At 40.6% G+C, this 25,211-nt stretch overlaps 2 protein-coding genes and 1 long non-coding RNA gene across 5 annotated transcripts in view; all 3 read left to right on the top strand.

The window, feature by feature from the left end:
- Positions 1-1,659: 1,659 nt before the first annotated feature.
- Positions 1,660-12,430, top strand: xk (X-linked Kx blood group (McLeod syndrome)). The gene is made up of 3 exons (XM_044015220.1): positions 1,660-2,116; positions 9,607-9,869; positions 10,878-12,430. Exons 1-3 carry the CDS (start codon positions 1,872-1,874, stop codon positions 11,801-11,803), a joined length of 1,434 nt encoding a protein of 477 aa, XP_043871155.1. The 5' UTR covers positions 1,660-1,871; the 3' UTR covers positions 11,804-12,430.
- Positions 12,431-12,803: 373 nt separating this feature from the next.
- LOC122760152 lies at positions 12,804-14,206 on the top strand. Its single transcript, XR_006358330.1, has 2 exons — positions 12,804-12,987; positions 13,199-14,206. It is a non-coding gene; the product is annotated as an uncharacterized LOC122760152 (long non-coding RNA).
- Positions 14,207-17,234: 3,028 nt separating this feature from the next.
- Positions 17,235-25,211, top strand: part of sytl5 (synaptotagmin-like 5) — a 49,190-nt gene continuing 41,213 nt past the window's right edge. For all 3 annotated transcript variants that reach the window (XM_044015213.1, XM_044015215.1, XM_044015214.1), the window contains exon 1: positions 17,235-17,368. The gene's annotated coding sequence lies outside the window, so the exon portion shown is untranslated. The remainder of the gene's footprint in view (positions 17,369-25,211) is intronic.

A 25,211-nucleotide genomic window follows, 5' to 3' on the forward strand; every position in this document is an offset into this window, starting at 1 on the left:
AATGTTTGTATCAAAGGACTCCACTTATATTATATTATATTATATTATATTATATTATATTATATTATATTATATTGCATTGCATTGCATTGCATTGTATTATATTATATTATGAAATATTATATTATATCATATTGTTATTATATTATATTATATTATATTATGTATACAGTGGCCCTGGAGTGTCACTACAACATTCAGAATATGCTTAAACATTGAGGAGAAAACACTATGTGGTAACTAACAGTGGTAAAATAACACTAAAATAGTCCATTTAACTCTTTTCATTTAACTCTTTTTGTTAACATTAAATTAGTTAAATTATTTAACAAAAATGCAAATTGGTGGTTAAGTGTCACTTTTAGTGGCACAGTCACAAAATTGACTGTTTACAAAGTTAATGACAAAGCAAACCTTGGGCTTTGGGCCAAATCGTGCATGTGCCGCTATTTATTCTCAGGCAGGACAGATCTGTCTGTTGTTATTGTCTTTATTTGCACAGGTGTAATTTGCTAAGCAACAAAGGGAAACACACACACATACATACACAGTAAATATATTATATATATTATTCTGTATCCTTGTACTTCTTATATTTGTCAGTTGTCTATCTCTGTACCCTTTGACTGCTGTAAACAATGTGAATATCCCCAGTGTGGGATCACTAAAGTCTAATCTCATCTATTTCGATAGCACTTTTCAGAACAAAGCAACAATGTGCTTCACAAATAAAACAGTTCAAATTAAACAGTTAACATACATAAACATAATAAAAACAGGTAGTGTACACAAATTAAAGGACTAGCATTTATATGCAAAACAAATAAACAACACTTTTTTGTTCCTATTCTCACAGTGTATATGGATATGGTGCGTCCATAAAATCAAAAGCAAGGCAACACTTGAGCTATTGCCTTTTGAGTCTTCTCAGACATGATATTTCGTTGTACAGATGCAAACAACACTTAACCTGACTTGTTGCCGGTTCAAATCCCCACCCGGCCAAAAAGGGCTGGGGTACCCCTGAGCAAGGTACCCAACCCCCAATGTTCCCCGGGCGCCACTCAGTGTGGCGGCCCACTGCTCCTAATTCTTGGATGGGTCAAATGCAGAGGAATACTTTCCCTAAGTGGATTAATAAAATTAAATTCTAACTGACCTGATGAGACTTGCTCATACAGTAAAGGTCACAGAGGTCTTGAATTAGAATTAGTTTTTTTCATCTGTAGAAAAGTGCTGCCCACTGCTCTTGCGCCTGGGGAAGAATGGGGATTGGGTGCCTTGCTCAGGGGGGCACCTAGGCCCTTGATTTGTCCTTGTATTTGAACTGGCAATCCTTTCGTTATAGGCCCAATTCCTTTCCTCTTGGCAATGGTAATAACCACTCAGTCACTCACTCATCTTCTACCGCTTTTATCCTCCACATGAGTGTCGTTGGTGGGGGGTTGCCTTAAAAAACGTGCAGAAAAAAGTACAAATTCTACTCCACTGGAGGGCCGAAAGTTTCATTTAGAGTGTAGATTGGTAAGATACTAGTACTTTTACTGTCTATTTTTATTTTTGACTTCAAACTGTCTCTAAAAAGTGTGTCTGTCTAAAAAGTTTGGGTTAAAACAGCTCTAACCTACTTCATGTGTGCAGTAGTAACTCTTGCGCCCCCGCGCGGTCTCACCGCTGCACTACACCTGGCAGTGAAATACGCTGCCTCTCAGCGGCTGCGGCTCCACAGCGTCCAGTCCGCACTCGTCAGTCCTGCGGGGCGACAACAACAGAGCAGACGGTCGTCGTCGTCGGCGCCGTGTGTTGGTGATGGACGAGCGGGCCCCGAGCGAAGCCGCGTAGCCTCCCCACAGATGGCGGGGTGAGCGAGGATGCGACTCCCCATCTCCATTTTTGTGTCGGTGTCTCTGTTCACGGCGGAGACCACGGCGGCGCTGTACCTCAGCTCCACGTACCGATCCGCGGGAGACCGAATCTGGCAGGGGCTGACGCTGCTCTTCACGCTGGTGCCGTCCGTGCTGGTGCAGCTCACGCTCACCTTCATCCACCGGGACCTGGGCAGGGACAGACCGCTGGTGCTGCTGCTGCACATCCTGCAGCTCGGACCCATTGTCAGGTCAGTTGTTTACTTGAGTGAGTGTGTGTTTGTTTGTTTGTTTGTTGTGTCATAAGTGGAAACCATGATCACCATCATCATCATCTTCCTCCTGCTCCTGCTGCTGCTGCTGCTGCAGCTGAATTCCTTCACTGTCTCCAGGCCGTGGAACGTCCATTTTTACGCACAGGTGCCATGATTTTTGTCCTCATTTTTAAAAACATGAACACTTGCTGCTGCTGCTGTTGTTGTTCTTGTGCGGCGTTAAAGGTCCAGTATGTAACATTATTTTTTAGGTTAAATTATTTGCATTTGTTAAAAAATTGAAAAATTAAATCATTATACTTCATTTTAGGTGCGTGAATTGTTACTTTCTTTATGACAGAATGTATATCAGGAGCTGGGTCAGCTCCGTGGAGGCCATTTTGGGCCGCCATGTTTTTACAATGTTGTGGAATTAGATTTGTGTCAATAGACATTTACATTTAATCCAAAGCGACTTACAAAAGGGGTATAATATAATCCATCGTAATAATATAATCAAGCAGCACTGTATGAATTGAGCAAAAAAATAAATGAGAGCGCAAAATCAAAATGCACACATTTTTTTTTTTTTGCATTTGCGCTTGAAATTTGTTCTTTTTTGCACTCCCTGGGTTTGTTGTTTGCGATTCAGTCGGTCATGGGCGGGGCTTAGGAAGCTGCCTGCTGACTGGCTACTGAGTTTTTGGAAGCAACAGCTTAATGTGTAAAAGTGTCGTATATATATATATATGTATATATATATACATATATATATACATATACATATATGTATATGTATATATATAAATGTTAAGTGGAATACATGTGATACGTCGAAACCTTGTGTATGATTATTCTTAAAAACATTTCCGCTGTTCACGTCAGTGGTTAAAAACAATAACAGACATGCTTTGTTTACTTAAGGAAGGGGGTCACCGGCCAGTTTTCATTATCACTAAGTCGTGGGGCCGCGTGAGTTTCAGACCTGAGAGAACTGAAGGCTGCGGTTTCTCCAACACACTCGGAAGGGAAGAGTGAAGTGAGGTGAGGTGAGGTCATCCAGCGGCAACGTGCAGTAGATTTACCTACTGTATCTTTAAATGCAAAACAGGCGACTCACTGAGGGCGCCAGTGTGTGCAGTGTGCCGACTTTTGGTGGTGTTTGGATAAGAAATTGCTAAACATGTCAGGTAGAAATTAGACACATAAACCACTTCTCATCCAGTGTGCACCCTCCACACACACACACACACACACGCGCTGCACCATTCATCTGACTGTTAATCATATATCTGTCAAACAGTTCACTTGGCAGGCGACTCACTCGGCACCAGCAATGCGGACTTGTTTGGATGTTGTTTGGATTAGAAATGGGACAGATAAAAAAACAGCTTCCTATTGAACAGGTTAACTCGATGATGATTTCGGTCTGTTGTTTTTTGGTTTTTATAGCATTATTTTTTTCAAAACAAACCCCCATATTCTTTGGAAAATCATCATGAATATCATTTCTTCAGTATCATGATTTTCCTAGGTTTTTTTGTATTTTTCTCCCCTAATACTCCATCGTAGTTTCTATGGAGTACCAGTATGACTAGATGCCCATGTGGCCCTCCGGTCATTTAGCATCTCCTCCTCCTCTCTGATCATCTCCAGTGTGGAGTTGAGGCCCAAGCTGTGTCTGATTTATTCATGACTTCTCTGTCTGAAAAGACATTAAGTCGCTCGGCATGAACTCCCTGACGGCAGCACATCAAGCCACTGACATACATGCATGCATATGACTGACTGTGGCTGTAAGTAACTCTCGGTGAGTTTCTTACAGAGTGAATTTAAACATCAAACTGCTAAAAGACAGAGGCCCAGCAGGAATCTGCACTTCATTCCGCGTCGTCAAAAACAATACATGTCATTTGTTGTCAAAAGGCAGGAGGTGAGACTGTGGCAAGCATTTTGTAAACGAAACTGAGGTGTTGAATTGATCATTAAAGCCCGAAATCATCTACGGAGCATTGCTCCAACAGGATGCAACAGTAGGTGTTTGAACAGTCAATGACATGTGGAGCTGTTGTTGGAAAGGAAGAAAGAAAAGAGACAAAACCTGTTTTTCCAGCCTTTTATGTGTAAATATTTGATTTCTAACTTAATACGTTTGGCTTTTATCACTCAAAGCCGACCATTTTCAACACTTGTACTGCAAACAATCCAATTCCAATTCATGAAATTAGATGAGTGAGGTGATAGGTTTTCTTGGTTGATTCCCCTGCAGTGGCCTCTGTGGGTCTGTGGGTCTTGGTCTCACCCTTGTGTGTGCGTTTGAACGATTATTTTTCAGGCGTCTCCGTCTTCCCTCGGTGAAGAGCAGGACTAAGAATAGCTCGTGTCACTGCTGGCTTCTCCTTATCTCTTGACAACACGACCAGAGGGGGGAATGTCCGTTTCTAGACTGTTGGGCAGCACAACAGCAGCACTTCCTCTTCTTGGACGCATTTGTCCAAAACAACACTCTACACTGAGTCTTCATCCTTCAGTGTCAGAGCAGCAATAACACAACTGCTGCTGCAGAAAAACATGCTTTAATATGCTTTAATTTGCTGTATTTGTCATTCCAGCTCCCTCTTTAACCTTTAGAACACAGAGCATTTAGGCTGCTTTTCCCCATTACTACTGTATGTTAAAGCATATATACCGAGGCTATAAGTATGTGCAATACTACAATTTTTTTGGGGTGAGAAATATTATATATCTTAATATTTGGGCCACTAAAAATATGTGTACAGTATGTCTGCGTCAAATGCAATATTTAAAAACACTGACAAATATTGTGTACATGAAGGAAGTACACGTTTGGAATCCTGTCCATCTTTGCATCCACATACTTTTACTTTGTTAACAGGTAAAAACAGCAGTTTTGTTGTTGTACTTCTTAAATTTCATAATTATAGTTCTCTTTATCCATATATGTCTGCATATAAAACTTATTACATGATGCCATGTAGTAAGAATACATGATTATTTTTCCATTTTCACCAACTATATAAACACACACAAGCAAAAATTACAAAAAAAAATTGAAAATCGGATTGAATTTGTGAAATTTTGAATTAAGTGATACATTGGCTCATTTTTATGACCTAAAATGAAATAAAAATGGTCTATTTTGTGGTTTCTGCTATTTTGTGTATCACGACTATGCAATGTAAAAAAACAACACATTGGAAGACGAAAAAAACGCATTGTGTAAAGCCTGAATAGGATGTCCATATAAGGAATTGTGCATAATTCCAAAGGGTGAACCTGTGGCACAGCTCCGTGCCACCTGAGCACTAAGGATTAAGTGGCAACCATACGTACAAACAGTGTAAACAGAGTTTATTGCATCAGTGGTTAAACATGTTAAAGTACATTTTTGTGCAACAAAAAAAGAATTACAACACAATGGTTTCCCCGCAGCTTGAAACCATTAAAGATTCAGCCATTCACACATATGTTTTCACTCATCGGGTTAGTTTTTCTTCATGCTTTGCTGTAAGAGGCATAAACTGAATTAGTCGGCATCTCAACTATTTTGTAATGTATGAGGAAAGTGGTGTCGAAAATTCAGCGCAGAAACGGTCAAAAACAAACACAACATTTGCAAGACCGGTTTATTAAAGTATCTTTAAAAGTGTTAACCAGTGCTTCTCAAACCTTTTATACCAAGAACCACCTGAGAGAATATTGAGCCCTTGAAGTAACAGCAAACCATAGTTTGAGAACCATGGCTATAGTGCATAACTTAAATATAAATCATTGTCAAATTACTTCACAGTATCTGTATGATCTTGTGTCGCCCGGAGACACAAAGCAGCGTCTAAAAGTTTTATTACAGAATTCTTGTCCCCGCCCGCCTGTGTTGCTGCTGCTGTATGCACACAAACGCTCCCTCAGTCAGGTCTGATAGTATTACTGTTTTCAGAAGAAGGACGCAGCATTTAAATAATGTTACATCATCTCTGTTCATGAAGCATATAAAACAACAACAACAGAATGGTCAAAAGTTACATAATGCAGCTTTAAATTTGCACAAGAACCTAAGATTGAAACACTAGCATTTCAATTTTGCAGGTGAACGTGTGAGGAAGTTTCACACGGGTCTCTCTACAGCTCCATTATTCCCCGCTAGTTGTGAAGTGACGTGGTGCAGAGTGGGTTTTCATAGACCGACATGGTGCTGTAAGAGGTTTGAGACTGAAACACTTGTGCAATAAGTTGGGAAAAAAAGAAGTTGCAGTGTTCTGTAATCTGTTTTCACAAGCGTCTTATGTCACTTAAAGGCGCTAATGTGATTTACTTGTCGTGTTAAAGCAATTATACCGCCATGTCTATTTGAGATGACTCCTTTTCGTCAGAAATCGGTCTGTTTCGCATTAAAAAGACACTTAAAAACACATCTATTTAAACGTCCGTAGAGATGCTGCGGAAGTGATATCGCTCCCTTCAGCGTCCACAGTTTTATTTATTTAACTCCCTGACGTGTGGACTGTGTGCGCTGTCGTTCAGGCTGGAAAACAAATCCCTCCCTCAGCGTTAATGTGGATTTTAAACCCACTGCTGTCGGTGCCGCTGAACAGAAGCAGCTCTGTCCCGACCTTTGGCCTTTTGCCGGCATGTGTGCACAGACAAAGACACGCTGTCATCGGCAGATCTGTCCACGTCAATAACCTCAGACGTGACCTGTGGTGACTTATCAAGCAGACGTCAATGCTGGCTTGTCTTCCGACGCCACAGGGAATCGCTGAGTCGTATGTGCTTTTAATCAAGGAGAAGTAACTCCTTGATTAAGACACTATGTAAACTGACTGTTTTAAGTAATTGCCTGAGGCCCCGGGGTTCTCAAAGTGTGGTACGTGTACCACCAGTGGCACGGGAGCTTCCCCTGGTGGTACTTGGGAGGAAAATCAGAAATACTGTTCCACTGTATTTTCCAGGGTATGTGATCCGAGTGTGTGGAAAATGGAACAAATGACAGAATATCTCATTTCTAATTTCATATCTAATGTCACTATACAAGTGAGGAAGAGGAGGATGATGAGAGCGAAAATGATCTTATTGGGAATAAATGAAACGATAAATAAATTGTGACAAGTGCTCAATATTTCAATAAAAACTTGGTATGAAAGGTTTGAGAATCACTGGCTTTAGATATCTGTCATATTGTTTCCAGTTGTGAACATAGTTGATTAATGAGTCTCATCACGATGGTCATGTGATGTCCACTGTTGTTGGTTGCACTTCGTTCCACAAAGGAATGTTGGCAACGGGGGAGAACAACCTTGTCTGAGAGCTCTATGTGAATGGTGTAGTGTTGCATTTGAACGTGTGTCGCACTCTTCAAATCCTCAAGACTCTTCTTGTTGTTCTAGCTTCCTCTGTGACATAGGCAGCTGTTATCAAAGCTGGAAGAGTGACCTTTAACACCTCAGAGACATGTATGAGCAGAACCTGTCTATAATACACAATTCTAGCACTTGACTTGTTTGTTTTTGATTTTCCATTAGCCGATACTAAAATGTGACGCCGACAGCCACTCACTCGAGCAATGCCGAAACTGTAGCTCAGTTAAAAAGACTTAAAAATCCATGAAAACGTGCGTTAATCTGCAACAGTGGGAAAGTGCTATTAGTAGAACAGACAATAGGAGGCGCCCTCTCGCTCTCTCTGAACTGTCCTGTGATTGGTCAAACTCTCTCATCATACGCCCGATATCTCAAGGCTCTAATGGGAGTTTAGAGTAGAATGGAATAATCTAGTTCTCGCTAATCATTTATTATTATTATTATGCTGAAAGGTTATAATGGAATTACTGATCAGTAATGCAGGGGAAAACAAACTTCCCCGGCCCGGCTTTAAGAGATTCATGTATACATGCATAATGGAGTGATTCATTCATCTTGAAAATCACTTTCAGGAGTTTTGTAAGATGTTAAAAAAAAGTTTATGGAAGTAAATACATCAAAATCTGTCCTTTTACTTTTTTCAGTTACGTTGCTCACAAAACAAGTTATGGTCAAAAACATAACTTATTTTGTGAGCCAGCGTCAGAATACAGTAGTCTGGAGTGGACATCGTGAACGACCTGCTTTTCCATCACATTGTGTGACTTGAACCCTATATTATTATTATCCTCATTTGTTCTGCTCCAGTCGTTAAAGCACGTCACGAAGGTCTGATGCCATTCTGTGCAAAAAAAACATCTCAACTATAATATGAAGCTTCACGGTTTGAATTACACAAATTAAGTTTGTATCTCGCGTCTGACTCCTGCTCGTCATGTGGCACCGGGAGAGCACTGGAGCCGCTTGTGATAATGGATTAATTATCCAAATCAGTTATCGGTCGACAACACTCTGACCTCTGACCCTTCACATTTGACTCCCTGCTGAAGTCTTACCTTCACACCTGCGTCAGAAATGTACTGTTAGGTCCGCGTAACCATAACGACATTTTAATTTGTTTAAAAGAGACAACGTGAGAGAATTAGTGTGTTTCTGACCACTTGCATGACTGAAATAACCTGCTTCAGAGCAGCTTCGGTAACCATGGTGATCACCCATGGTTACCTATGTAAGCCAAATGGTAGCTGAGTAACACATTCGTCTGGTTGAGCACAACAAGCCCTTTCTAAGCATTTGTTCATGCATGCTAATATCACTGAGCTCATCCTCTACATGTAATTGAAGGGATGGTTCGGGGGAGTTTTCGTGCTCCCGTTTCATTCTCATTAATGAGGTTGTTGCCGGCAGGGACAGAAACACGTGACAGAAGTCTCACCTAACATAATCTATACTTGCTTAAGTCTATGATATCTTAAGAAGACATTTCTAAGCAGGAAACTGAAGTTTGTAAGCCGCTCTCTCCCCCACACCAAAGCCCATAGAGAAAATCAACAATTTTACATCGGGCCACACAGGTGTTTTTTAATCCACTGATGCCTTCATCGCAAAGTTCGAATGTGTTATCTTGTGACTTTGGGGGTTTGAAATCCTTCATGTGGTTTAGCCTCCGTGACACAAACTGACCTCACGAGGCAGCGGTAGACCAGAATCTTTAGTGCAACCACAAACTAAAAACGCTGATTTTTGTCTATGGGATTTGGTGCAGGAATGTGGGCGGTTTACAAACTTCAGTTTCCAGCTTTGAAAAGACGGCAAAGACATTTTAAAGACAACGGAGACTTAATCAGTCACTTTTATTGTTAGGGAAGGCTTTTGTTAAGTGGCTGAAATCTGTGACGGCGTGTCAGCGCCACCTACAACCCGAACTGTCCCTTTTTAAGCTTATAGCAACTCTTGTAAATGAAACTGAAAGGATGAGACTAATTAACAGATTGACTGACGGATAAATGGATAACGAGATGTTATCGGCGGCCCTTGTAGTGAGTCTTTCTTCTGAACTACTTCTGAGTGTCCTCATCCATCTTCTCCCCGCCTGTGGTTGTGCTGCAGGTGTCTGGAGGCGTTCTGCATCTATGGCAGCGTCGGCCAGGTGGAGGAGCCGTATGTCAGCATCACCAGGAAGAAGCAGATGCCCCGCGGCGGGCAGTCCGAGGAGGTGGAGCGGCAGGTGGGCCAGGCGGAGGGGAAACTGTTTACGCACCGAGCCGCCTTCGCCCGCACGTCCGTCATTCAGGCTTTCCTGGGATCGGCCCCACAGCTCACCCTGCAGCTCTACATCTGCGTCCTGCAGCAGGGGGTGTCCATCGGTAGAGGTGTGTGCATACGGCCGGTATTTCTTTGTCACAGTGGAGAGACAGCATCTGTCCTCTGAATAAGGACGAGGCAGAAGAGGTTATAAATACAGAACAGTTGGTGTAATCTTCTCTGCTGCTCTGACACTTTCATTTCACGCTCTGCGATTTAACGACCAGTGCATGATGAACAAGGGCTTCAGGGCCCGTGTGTTCATGGTGATGTATCGGCAGGTATGAAAGGAAACTGATCGCCTTTTCTATACCTTGAGAGGCCTATAAAATTTAAAGGGATAGTTTTCATATTGGGACATACAGTATAAGAGGTACTTGTGAAAAGTGATTGAGAGAGACAGTTTGCATGTCTGTGAGATGGGAGAACTGGGTTGTAGACCCATAAAGATGTCGTAACTGGAAAAAACAATAACAATACTCTCACTGTACGTTATATTTTTAATAGTTTCAGAGTTATTCATGCTGTCTGACAGCTCTAAACTTCAGGGCAGTATGCTTTCTTTCTTCTTCTTCTACATATTCCTGCAGACTAAACACAATATGGTTAATTTCCGGCCTGAGCAGTATCGCATTTTCCCCCACACCTGACCTCCATGTCAACTCTTAAGAGTTTTAATGCATGTTAACACCCTCAAAAATATGCACAATGACATGGAATAATAAGAATATTGATAAGAATAATCACAAGAAGAACAATATTATACATTTTATCAATATAAAGGGCTTTTAAAGCAGAGGTCTCAAACTCAAATGACCTTGGGGGGCTACTGAGTTTGGTCAGTAGGGGGCCAGTCAAGTGAAAAAAAGGCCACATTTTGATAAAAACACAACAAAATAAGAATGTTTATAATATCATGAATATGTTTATGATGCTAAATGAATCTGGTTTAAAGTGGTAGGCCGCATGAAATTGATTGGGAGTTTGAGGATCTTTTATTTATAATGGACATGTAAAATGTGGGTATTTCCTTTCAAATGAATTAACCCTCATGTTTTCCTCTTTGTCCACGTCAGGAACACTGATGGTGATCTCACTCCTATCCATTGTTTACGGAGCCCTGCGCTGCAACATCCTGGCCATCAAGATCAAATATGACGACTATGAAGTGGACATCCGGCCCATGGCGTACATCTGCATTTTCCTGTGGAGGAGCTTTGAGATCGCCACCCGCGTGGTGGTCCTGGTTCTGTTCAGCTCCGTGCTGCAGCTCTGGGTCCTCCCCGTGGTTCTGCTGAACTTCCTCGTCTTCTTCCTCTGCCCGTGGATCCTGTTCTGGTCGAGCCACTCGCCCTTTCCCGAAAACATAGAGAAGACTCTGACCCGGGTGGGGACCACGATCGTGCTTTGCTTGCTCACCTTCCTGTACGCCGGCATCAATATGTTCTGCTGGTCTGCCGTGCAGGTGAAACTCAACGACCCGGACCTCATCAACAAGTCCCAGAACTGGTATCGCATGGCCGTGTACTACATGCTACGCTTCGTGGAGAACGCCACGCTGCTTCTGCTTTGGTACCTCTATAAAACGGACTTCTACAATTTCATCCACGCACCCTTGCTGTTGCTGCAGCTGCTCGTGGCCTACGCCATCGCCATCTTGTTCATGCTGATCTTCTACCAGTTCTGTCATCCGTGTCGGAAGCTCTTCTCCTCCAGCATGACCCAGGGCCTGTGGGACTGCTCCTCCCTCCTGTGTCTCATGTGCAGCTCCTCTCCGCCACAGAACAGGCCGACGAGGAAGGAGGCGCCGGAGACTCCGAGGCCCCCCGCGCACCCGGACGCAGCTCACGACACGGCCAGCGACCACACAGACGACGGCCCCAACGACACGAGCTACGACATCCTCAACGACACAATCTATGACATTCCGGCCGAGACGGGCGTCAAAATCGAAGGCGGGATCAACGGCGACGTGAGCAACAGTTTATCGTGCAATGCTTGAAGCCATCGCAATGTGTGACGTGCCATTCGGAGGAAGACCTCTGACCGCTATCGTGTTACCTTTCAAGTGCCACGTGGATACTTTGAACAACGCACCCATCTCATCTCAGCTGTGTTTTCTACCACCGTGTGATATGTCTACATGAAGCAAAACGTGTCCTTAACTTTACATCGATTCTGGCTGCAAACACGTGTAGTGTTCGCTCGTGTTAAAGAGATAGATAAGGGGTTGTTTTTTTAAGTGTGGTTGTATGAGATGTTGAGATATTAAGCAGCAGTAACCGGACCAAGCAAGTTTGACAAAATGGATGCTCACGATTTTAGCCACTTATAATAAAATGCCTGCTTAAGTCTAAAATATCTTGTTAGACAGCAGGTTCCAGCTTGTGTCTCCCTGCACCAAAGTCCACAGAGAAAGTAAGCCATTTTACATTCCATTACACAGGAGATGTTGATTCACTGCTGCCTCTGTTAGTGACTTAAAAACATGATATTTAATGGTTTTTGGTGTTTAAAATTGTTTAAGTTTTACCTGCTCAACACAAATGTACCATAGGAGGCAGCAGTAGACCAGCACCTCCAGTGTCTCCTTGAGCTAAAAATGCTGATTTTCACTATGGACTTTGGTGTGGGGGAAAAACGTTTTTTTTATCCACTTATAATAAAATGCCTGCTTAAGTCTAAGATAACTTAAGATTGTTTTCACTGCTTTATCTTGCCGTTAGACAGCCTGTTCCAGCTGGAATCTAAAGCTTGTGTCTCCCTGCACCAAAGCCCATAGAGAAAATAAGCGATTTTACATTCCATTACACAGGTGATGTTGATGCACTGCTGCCTCAGTTGGTAACTTAAAATATGCCATTTTATGACTTTGGGTGTTACAAATTTTAAGTTAAGTTTTACTTCATTAGGGTAAATTTACCTCAGGAGGCAGCAGTAGACCAGCACCTCCAGTGTCTCCATGAGCTAAAAATGCTGATTTTCACTATGGACTTTGGTGTGGGGGAAAAACTTTTTTTTTATCCACTTATAATAAAATGCCTGCTTAAGTCTAAGATAACTTAAGATTATTTTCACTACTTTATCTTGCCGTTAGACAGCCTGTTCCAGCTGGAATCTAAAGCTTGTGTCTACCTGCACCAAAGCCGATAGAGAAAATAAGCAATTTTACATTCCATTACACAGGTGATGCCTCAGTTGGAGGCAGCAGTAGACCAGCACCTCCAGTGTCTCCATGAGCTAAAAATGCTGATTTTCACTATGGACTTTGGTGTGGGGGATTTTATCCACTTATAATAAAATGCCTGCTTAAGTCTAAGATAACTTAAGATTATTTTCACTTCTTTATCTTGCCGTTAGACAGCCTGTTCCAGCTGGAATCTATTTTATTACACAGGTGATGCCTCAGTTGGTAACTTAAAATATGCTATTTTATGACTTTGGGTGTTACAAATTTTAGGTAAAGTTTTACTTCATTAGGGTAAATTTACCTCAGGAGGCAGCAGTAGACCAGCACCTCCAGTGTCTCCATGAGCTAAAAACGTTGATATTCACTATGGACTTTGGTGCGGGGGAATTTACAAACTTCCTGCTGCAGATGTTGTAGATTTAATGAGGTATAGCTTTTATTACATGAGCATGCCCGCTGGTTCTTGGCAAAGGTGGCCAGCAGGGGCCGTGCACACCTGAGTCTGTGAGTTTGAATCTCATAAAATTACAAAAAAAAAAAAAAAGCAGAACTTTAACCACTACTGAGATGATGCTCACAGTCTCATCCTGCAGCTTTTACAAGTACAAATAAGAATCATCCGCAGCCAACATATTTTTAAGGTTTAGAGACTTTGTCCACATACTGTATATGCTGCATATGTGAAAACAAGGAGCCATGGCAGTCAAACTGATTGTATTTAGTATTTCTCTTTGGCATGGAGGTGTGCATGTGTAGAGCCTCTGATGAGGTGAGTGTATTATTCTCTGGGTGTGGGTGGGGAGTATGTTTTGTACAGCTGTTTTTTCCTGAAACCCTTATTAGTTTTATGGCTGCAAGCAATACAGCTTAATTTTTTAACTCCTTGATAAAAAGCTTTATCATGAACACACACGCTGCTTTCTGTGAAGCATATTTGTCTCCACTCGTCGGTTGAGAATCACCAGACACGTTACTGTGAAGCACGCACACATCTCGACGCTCAGTGTTTCTTCGCACGTTGCTTTAAAGAAAAAAAAAATAAATAAAACAATGGATTTCCAGTGGTTAAACCCGATGAGCAGCAATAGTTTATTGTGATGTGGAAGCGCTTTTGTCAGGATGTGTTTCGGTAGCTCACGCTTGTTATGTCTCTCCGCTTCAAATGTGTCATCAGCGTGTGAATACTTGCAAAAAGTATATTTATTTTCTCTTTTTCACTGTATTACTATTGTTGTTATTGTTATTATTACAAGGAGGGACTGCCAATGTTGTTTGTCTTTGCACTCCTCACTTTACCAAACGTTCCTGCAAAGGAAGGATGATGATTATGTCAATGCTACCAGTATTTGTACCATTTAACACAAGCAACTTATGAAGCCAAAAGAGAGAAAAATCTGTAATACATCATCGGTACACATCAAATATTCTCAAATATTCTCCTACAGAAAAAGAAGCATTTTAAAAAAGAGGAAATCCTACTTAAAAATCAAATAAATTTATATATTTATATGTGAAAATTGTGTCTCTTTTATCACTATATTTATATTAGATGCTATGCTGACGTCTAGTGGTTGAAAGCCCAAATTGCAAATGAGTAAAAACAGAAGTCAGAGGAAGAAAACTACACTTAGTTTTTGTTTGTGTTCAGATTAATTAATTATACAATCAAAGTCAAATTTTCTGAAGGGAAAGTGTCAGAAAATGTTTGGGACAAACTTTAAAAAAACCTCCATATAAGTGAAATACACTCCAAATATCAACAATCAAGCTAAATAAATAATATTAATAAGACGAGCAAACACTAGTGTAACATTACTATAAGCAACTTCTTCACTTTAATTAAAGACATGGTCTCTAAGAAACAATGTTTAATCACAATTTTCCTTTAGAGAAGTAACAACAATAATCAATAAAATGTTGTATATCAAGTTAAAATATATTAACATGTTAACATGTTAAACATGAATATTTGTCGATTAACTTTTGAATCTCAAATGGTTTAATTGTGCGCTACCACACATCATTACTTATATATTATGAAATGTCATCATTTATATTGTTATTTCAATATCATGATGATATTCCACAATATTTACATTATACTTGCATAAAGTGCGTTTTACCATTTGTGAAAAGTCTCTGTATTACAAGTGTATGTCATTGTATAGCTTTAATTATTTGACATTTATTGTGTCGGTCATTGATGCTGACTGATTTGAAAGTTATTAAGATAACACTTTACAATATCAGGAATTATTGTATTGAATTGTCTTAAAGGTGCAGTGTGTAAAATGTAGGTGAAATAATTTTAAATTGCCAGAAATTGAAGATAAAATAATTATTCTTCATTGAGTGTACAATCACCTAAATGTATGAATTGTTGATTTTCCTTACCCTAGAATGAGCCTTTTATGTTAATATAATGTTTTACTGTAGACCACAATGGACATACTAAACATCTCTCAATTCGTGATGCTAACTGAAGGCAACACACTTATGAAGAAAGGGTGAGGTGATGGATATTGCAACATGCAACTTCACCAATTACTGTTGCTAAATTTTACACCCTGTACCATTAACAAAGGTTAAAATCTGTTTTTCCACTGGCAGCCATGTTCTCACCAAGAACAAACATCTGTGTTTGATGGCCAGTTTTCATTGGCTGCAGTCAGTGCTGATATTGTGTCAATACAATCACACTTCACACTTGAACTATCACTTTAAAACATCGTAGACCAAACTACTAAGTGAAAAATCGAGGAACGATAGGTCCAATTCGCTCATTATCCAGGTTGCTCTTTTGAGGGTAAAAAAAAAAAAAATCAATAATAAAAATCATTAGGAGCAACACTCTGTGTCAGTGTTAACAGTAATACACTTCTATATGTTGCCTTATATAAAAGTAATATTAAATGGATGTAGGATGTACAGCCAGCAGAGGGCAGCATATAATAAACTAATGAACAAGAACAAAAAGCTTAAATGACTGAGGCACAATAAAATAAATGTCAGCATTAAACAGACTAAAGGACAAAAGCAGATTATCTTTAATATATAGGCTGTAATTATTATTATTATTATCATTATTATTATTATGATAGCTAGATAGATAGATAGATAGATAGATAGACAGATAGATATTTGTCATGTTTATATAATTACATCACCAGAGTTTAAGCATCAAGCGTCATTCTGCAGTAGAGACTCCTAGAAAACCTGAGGAGGGAAATCCATTATACATAATGTACCACCAGCAACAACAGGGAGTTTCCCCACAGTCTATTTTGGGCTCAGCCTCTGCAGTCAGTACCAAATGCTGCTTTTCAGCTATTCTTGTCAGGACCCTGAGGTCTCAATGAGGAATTCTGGTCCTGACAATGCTGGTGTTTTTACACGGCCCTAAAGAGGTAACAAAAATGAGGACACATACACACACACAATTTACACATGTGTCCTTGTTAAGACACTGCACTGAAATCCATTCCTGAGAAAAGCCCTAACCAAACTCAAGGTTGTGTCTCATTAGGACCAGACTTTGGTCCCTGTGACTTTGGACAAGGAAAAGGACAGTGAGTGACCTCACTTCAAAAAACTTGAACTGTCACTTTAAGACGGTAGACCAATCTAATAATTGATTGACAGGGAACATAATTGGTCCTGAAAAGACAAGGACAGTGTTTATACCTGAAAATGTCTTAAAGAGGTATAAAAAATGAGCACACACACATACACATTTTCTTTATATATCTTAGTGAGGACACATCGTTTACATAATGCATTTCCTAGCCCCTTACCCTTACCTTAACCATTACAATTAAGTGCCTAACCTTAACTCTTACCCTAACCCTAACCTAAGATAAGTTTCTGAGACAGAGTTAAGATTTTGGTTAGGTCAGAAAATGTCCTACAGAGACAGCAAAATGAACACTTGCACAATGTCCTTAGTGAGGACACTAGACATACAGTGCATTCCCCAGCCACTTACCTTACAACCTACCCTTAACTTAACCCTATTCTCACCTTAAACCTAAAACCAGAAGTCTTCACTCATAAACCGGTCTTTTAAGGTAGGAGTGGAAAAATCGGGCAAATTGTCCCAATTTTCACAGAATGTCCTCACTTATGTGGTTTAGTTTCAGCGTTGTGGTCCTCACAAAGGCGTGTATACACAGACACACACACACACACACACACTCATACTCACACACACCACGCCCCCTCGTGTTGGGAACACCCTGGCTGGCTGTGGATCTCCTGTCTTCAGTCGCACCGACTCATTCACTCTCTCTCTCGGTCTCAGACCCACGGACTCTCTCTCTGTCTCTCTGTGTCTCTCCTCCGGGACTGGACCGGAATCCCGCAGCCCCCGCATGGCAGGTAAGACACCGCAGCTCCGCTGCTGGAAACCCCGGCAGCAGCGGCTCCGCTTTACTCTGGCATATGTCACATATGGTCAACCGCTTCCGCCTGATTCCATGGGATTATTTGTGTGTTTTAGTTTATTTCTCGGGGTGAACCAAGTAGGAAGGAAGGGGAGGGGGGAGAGCTGAGTGGTGGCGGTGGAGGAGGAGAAGGGGGACAGTGTGTCCACATCACGACCACGACCTCGCAGGATCGATGACACGTCAGTGGGACCAGACCTGCCTCCACTTCCCAGTTGAAGTTATCAGGCGGCAGGTGCAATGCAGCAGAAAAAAAACGCTCTGTGTGTGTGTGTGTGTGTGGGCTTCAGATGATTGAAGCTGCTGCAGTCACTTCAGGTGAACGGATTAATGTAGTCCCATTAACAGCACAGGTGACAGGCAGGGCTGAAACTATCGATTACTTTTGCCTAATTGGCTCATTCGCTCGATAAATTGCTGACAGACATGGACCCGTGATGTGATTATCAAACGTCTCAAATGTAGAGCTGGAACATTAATCAATGACTAATGAGTTACTAAATTAATTTCCCAATTTTTTTTAATAATCAATTAGGTCTGCAACTATTGATTATTTTTCGTAATGGATTAATTGGTCGATTATTAGTGAGGGTTAGGGGTTAGGGTCCATAAAACAAACAAAAACAACATTGAAATGATGATTGATGTTCTCAAAAGTCAACAAACTAAAATAAGATTTTATTTTAGATTTTATTATTGGTTTCTTAGAAAAGAAACCAGAATGTAAAACACAATCAATAATCAATCAATTGTTGCATTCCTATTATAAATGTATTGGTTTGAATGTTTTCAGCTACTTAAATGTGAACATTTAAATTTGTTTTGCTTTATATAATAAATCATTTAAACTGAATACATATTATGGACCTGACAAAGCAAAACCAACACAAAGATTCTGGAAAATCACCATTTATACTGCATATTTGTTTATATAGGTTTATATACTTTTTTACAATTATTTTTGTAAACCCTAACCCTAACCCTTTTGTATTTTGTTAGCTTTCATACATTTTAAGTTTCAGCCCTTTATAGAAAAAGCGGACGCGTCTTTTTGCCTCCTGAAACATCCACTTAGACAATCCAGTGCCAGGTTTTCTGAGCATTTCTGAACCTGTTTCAGTGAAAACTGAACCTTTTTGTCCAAGGTTTCGGTTTACCTGCTGTTATATCCTGCTGGATGTTCCTAATAAAGTGGCAGCCGAGTGCACTTTAGTGTTGCAGGGTTTGTTCGTTCGTTCCATGACATAATGATGCGTAGGTGTAGCAGGGGAGGCGAGGTGGGACGGCAGACGCCACCCGCTGACCTCATCCCACCCATCTTTTGCCTCAGATTATCTGGTGTTTTGTTCCCTTTTGATGCTCCCACTCGCAGCGTGTACGTCTACAGGGGAAAGTATCGATGTGGGGGGTGTGAGATCCACTTGTGCTTAAAGGTACCATAGACCAGAGACCACAGACGAGCCGTTTGGTTTGGAAAAATCTTAAAATATCAAAAAGGACTTGAAAAAGTCTGAGGTTTGAGTCATGGCTGCCTGAGAGGTTGCATGAGATAAATTTGGTTTGTTTTTCAAACAATTATCAGGGATGCCGCAGTGGAATATACAGCATCACTCGTTATGATTACTCAGCTGTTGTTGTTTTTTGTGTGGTTCTGCATAGTGGTGCAGTGGTGGTCACTGGTGCCTCACAGCAATGAAGGTTCCTAGTTTGCGTTGCATGTTTAAATATGTTTACATTTAATTCCAGATATGTCTGCTGTTTAGAGCCCTGTAAAGGTTGTGCAGCTATCTCTGTTTTCACTCTTTTAGTCTGGACAAGCAGAAATGATGACCTTTTAAAAATGATGACGCAGTTCCCCGCGTTCACTTCCAGATTGGTTCTTATCAGTCACATCTGGACTATCAGCAAAACTCTGTTAACAACTGCTTAATTTCAGTTTCACCGTGTCATCAGTCGTAGAACAGAAGTCCCTGTTCTTATGTTTTTAGCATTGTTGTTAAAGTAGCAGAGAATGTCAGTAAATGTTAGGTTTACCCCGATGGGATATTATCACGATATCTAAGAAACAATACGATATTATCACGAAAATTAAGTCACAGTGCAATATTGTCACGATATTTAAGTCACAATACAATATTATCACGATATTTGAGTCACGATGCGATATTATCACAATATTTGAGTCACAATATGATATAACCGCAATATTTGAGTCACAATATGATATTATCACGATATTTGAGTCACAATGTGATATTATCACGATATCTAAGTCACGATGCAATATTATCATGATATTTAAGTAATAATATGATATCACGATATTTAAGTCACAATACGATATTATCACGATATTTAAGTAATAATATGATATCACGATATTTAAGTCACGATACGATATTATCATGATATTTAAGTAATAATATGATATCACAATATTTAAGTCACGATACGATATTATCATGATATTTAAGTCACAATACGATATTATCACAATATTTAAGTCACAATACGATATAATCACAATATTTGAGTCACAATATATTATCACGGTATTTGAGTCACAATGTGATATTATCACGATATTTGAGTCACGATACGTTATTATCATGATATTTAAGTAATAATATGATATCACGGTATTTAAGTGTCAATACAATATTATCACGATATTTAAATCACAGTACGATATTATCATATTTAAGTAACAATGCAATATCACAATATTTAAGTCACAATACTATATTATCACAATATTTATACATGTTTGAATTGCTTTTATTCCTCTTCCTGACAATTTATTAGTGAAACATTATTTTCATCTAAAATTTGAGAACGATTTTACTCGACCCTGAAGATGAGGACTGATCAATTATTGAAATTCCTCCATTAAATGTTCATTTGCTCATCGACTGCTTGATAGATGAAATGATTACGAGACACTCGTGGATTACAGACATGTTAGTGGCTTTTTTTTCAGCCAATTTGTGGTGACAGTTGTTGATGTGTTGTTCAGGCAGAACGGGCTTAATTTACTCTCCACAGAGGTGATAATTGGATCTGTCTGACTGTGCGTCCGCTGGTCAGAGAGAGAGAGAGAGAGTGGCCAACAGTCATCCATCGCTCTCTCCGTCACGCATACATTTCCCGAGATTGACCAGGAGACGTTGAGTGTGTGTGTGTGTGTGTGTGTGTGTGTGTGCGTTTATTGAGCTGCAAATTAAAACAAAGCATTTGTACTAATGAGTAAAAATGACTCCACTGAGTTCATTTATTATCATAAGTGTTGATTATGAAGTGGGTTTAATATTTAAGCAGGCAGTTGTTGTTGGGTTTTTTTGAGATTCACATCCATTGTTTATGTCCATGCGACGTTAACACCGCGTTTGAGTATAATTTGTCACCGTGACACTTCCCTAAATTGGTTCATTTGGCTTTAAGAAATAGACGCAGCATTCGCCGAGGCTGTTTCATCATTGTCACGGGGAGAACGCGCTCCCTAATGAGAACGGAGAGTTTGTGCCGCTCACGTACACGAGGCCAGAGGGAGGAATAAACGGGCAAGTAAAGGAGAGGAGAGAAGCCGGAGAAGGAAGGAAGGAAGGAAGGGATTCCCTGATTTCCCTCTCTCTTCGCTCTCCATCCTCCATGTGAGCAGCAGAGCTCAGCCAGCGGAGCAGAAGAAAAGCCCCGGGGAGTTCAGTCAGTCACACAGAGTTACAGGTCTGTCACACACATTGAACTGTGGTGTGTGTGTGTGTGTGCACACTGGACATGCATTAAACATTTCTGTGTCAGGCTGAAGCTCATGGTGTCACATTAATGCACAAAACCGGAATGAAAAAAACTCAGGGTCTGATGCTGTTTGATTTGCCATTCCAAAATCAATTGGAATTTAGTGTTATTGGATTGTTTCAGAGCCCTACACGTAGATATTAACGTACAAGGCATTTGCGTTGGTGTTTTGTAGCAGATACAACCAGTTCAAACAAGATTGAAGAGGTTTAAATGTGGGAAAATAAAAGCAATCGCTGGACGAGAACCAGCAAAAGGAGATGAAAGAACATAAAATTAGGGCTGACTAACGATTATCGTTTCATCTGGCGATTATTTGCTGTATCGTTTGGTCGTGGGTCCTCGTTTTTGTCCACAAACAAAAGTTATTCAGTTTAATTTAATGATTTCTTTGTTATATGGAGCAAAGAACACAGTTATAGCATACGCTGATGACACTAATAAATCACTGCTTAATAAAACCAAAAACACATACAATGCTTCGAGCAACCTGTCGTTTTAGTTGTTCAGTGCATACAATTATGTTCCTAAACTAAAACTGATTAATCGAAATTCGTAATCAATTAATAATCGTTTACTCAAGTAATTGTGTCAGCCATATATAAAATGAAAGCTTACCTATATACAGTATATAAAGAAATAGGAGTAGAATTTATAAAATATAGTACATGAATGATGTGCAGGATTAGTTTTACAGATTTATAGTAGTTCAATTTCCATTTCTCCATTGTGGGACTAATATAGGATTATCTTATTGTATCTTATCTTTATATTATTATTTTTTTAAGTTCAACAGCGCACTGTACATACGGATATACTGTTTATTCATTGTGCGGAACACATTTTGAGATAAAAACCCATATAATTGCTTATTGTCCATTACTATATTCACTGCAAACATTTCTATTTAATTTAAACATGATTATCGTGTTGATCATATTGGCCTTTAGCTCTATACGGGTATTTAAAATCTGCAGTAACCTCAAAAACTGACCGGCCGGACCACAGCAGCAGCAGCAGCAGCAGCAGCAGCACGTAGACGTCCAAAATACGATGATTCATAGTGAACATTAGCGGAGTTTTGGCTAGTGTTTGACGCTGCCAGACACAGCAGTGGCGTGAGGTGTGAGATGATGTTGTGGTCGAAGATTAGAGATGAGGCTTTCGGCAAGCAGCAGCAGCAGAAGCAGCAGCAGCAGCAGCAGCAGCAGCAACGTGTCCATAATGGAAACAAAGGTCTGAAGGCTTGAAGTTTGCATAATGCATGAAGGATATACAGTAGATGCTCACCGCTCAATTGTTCTTTGATTCATCGGTCACTCGTTCCCTTGTTTCCGAGTCTCGTTTTTTGTGTATGATCAATTCTGAGCTTTAATTTAAAGCAGGGGTGTCAAACATACGGCCCGGGGGCCAGAACCGGCCCGCCAGAGGGTCCAATCCGGCCCACAGGAAGAATTTGTTAAAATTTCACACTACGATCTAATCTAAACGTAATGTCAAGTGCAATATTTTTCACTTCCAAATACCTGTGACTAAATGTTTGTGCCTTTATAGATCCAGTGTGCTGTGTAAATAGTAAATTTAGGCAAGATATTGTTGAAATTGCACTAATATTTCTCAAGAAAACAAAAATGAACAAAAATGAGTTTGACACCCCTGATTTAGAGAGAAGCGCAAACATATTAATTTTATTTTATTACTTTGGGAACGGAATTATTCCTGACGTATAGTAGCTACGCATAACATGCAGTATTTATGTGTTCATTTTACCCGATAGCTTTGGAAATACCTTTCTTTCTTTTATTAAGGTCATTTGGATGTAACTTCCTGTGGTGCGGTGTTTGTTCTCACACACACGGTTCGTTGAAATACTTGTTTGTTTTCGATGAACGCGGCATCATCTGCCAAAATGATTCGCAAATATTTATACGCACCTTTAAAGCTCCGGTGTGTGACTTCTGTCACCAGGAACAAACAAAAATAGAACAACTCAATCACAGCGTTTGTGTTGTTTCAGTTCTTTGTTCACTTTGATTTGAAAACAGTTCATCGTTCCTCACTATAGTGAAAACTCTCAGGTCTTTTTGGAGCAGAATAGGCTACATTTTTCAGCGTCTTTTTTGGAGCCAAACCATTTGTTCATCTTTACAAACTCTTGTTGAACTGTAACTGCTGATAACTACTGATATAATGCCACCGTCGTGGATTATTTTGAGCTGTTGTGGAAGAAAAGGACAAACATCCACAGTGGATCTGTTCTAAATGATAAACTAGGTCAGTTTCTTTCCAGTTCCTACTTCTTATTATCACTTAATTTTACTCGTTGTACATCTATTTATTAAATGTCTACACTGTAATTTCAAACGCCATTTGAATTCACCATATTTTACTCTATGTTTAACTCAAAGAGCTGTTATTAAATTACCGTGTCAATTGACGTGACCGAGCTCGACAGTCATTTCTGGATAAATACTCTCCTTATCTCTCACTCTATCTTAATCTAATTTCACTGTACCGGTGTGTGAAGTATATGTGAGGACTATGAGACTTTGCTCGGCCTATTGACACCACTGTATTGTAACGTTGCCGTAATAATGGTGGTACTTGGTATAAAAAAGTGTGAGAACCCCTGCGTTAGAACATCATGTATTCGTCGAATACCTTCGACAGAACGCTGCAGCAGTGAGTGATGTCTGCTCTCTGTGGTGCCACGCTGTGTGGAGTTTCCCCTCCCACCCACTCACTCACTGGTGCCAGGGCTTATCCACGGCTCTCTCTCCACAGTGCACACGTACCGTAAGCCGCTTGGTGTGTGTGTGTGTGTGTGTGTGTGCAATCTACAGCCCCGAAAACTCTGAAATGCGTCCAGTCCCCCCGTTCAATCACGGACAGAGCGAAGGCCTGTTCACGCGCCAACCCCTGCTGCAGCTGTGGGAGGAGAGCGAGGAGTGGGAAAAAGAATTGTGGATAGCAGAAATGTAATTTGGATGCAGTGCTGCTGAGAGGAATGACTCAGGAGAGTAATAGATTGCAGGTCAGGGAGTGACGCTTGTGTCACTCTGCCTTAACCTCAAATGAGAGTGGACACGTGTCTCTGTGGCTGCTGCTGCTGCTGCTGTGGGTGAACGGATCCTCTGAGGGTTGTGCAGGGATAATAGGACACTTCAGCCTAGAAATGAGACCAGAGACAAACATGCACACATGCATGCAGACTCTATTAGATTCATACATAGAATTACGTCATCATTTCATCATTTCCCCGAACGACGGATGAGCTGATGTGATTTCTGATTAACACCAACACCGATGTGGTTGGGTTTATAAGCTGTGACGTCACAAACTGACACAGTCAGATGAAGAAGAACCAAAACAACCCAATATTGTGTCGTTCCATTAACAATATCACTAATTTATCAACATTCTGTAAAAGAAAATGTGGGAATTGAATATTGGGAATTAGTTTGGTAAGATCGTAGTGTACTGTAGTGGGTGGAGCAAAAGATGATTTGCCAACTTTTCCACCTCGTAGTAGAGTAAAAACTCGACTTTTTCTAAATGTGTGTGCATAGAAAACCCCTTCAATGAAGCACAGGGACCATTTTACAGTACTATTTTGTACCTTTCACTTAAGTCAATTAAAGTAGGTCAAGGAGTACTCAATGGAAAGTGAACAATCGTCCAGCTCTGATTGGCGGATCCCTAGGCGCTCCAGGGGTCAGCGAGGAGATATAATCTCTCCACCTAGTCCTTGGTCTTCCCCCGAGGTCTCCACTCACCTGGACGTGCCAGGAACATCTGCCTATAGGGAGGCACTGCGGTGGTGTCCTTGCCAGATACCCAAACCCACCTCTACAGCGGCTCTACTCCGAGTCTCTTACCGGATGACTGAGCTTCTCATCCATTCTCTAATGGAGAACCCAGTCCCCATTCTGAGAAAACCCATTTCGGCGATCATGACCCATCGCTCGTGACCATAGGTGAGG

This window comes from Solea senegalensis, unplaced genomic scaffold (assembly GCF_019176455.1).
Source record: "Solea senegalensis isolate Sse05_10M unplaced genomic scaffold, IFAPA_SoseM_1 scf7180000013074, whole genome shotgun sequence".
NCBI lineage: Eukaryota > Metazoa > Chordata > Actinopteri > Pleuronectiformes > Soleidae > Solea > Solea senegalensis.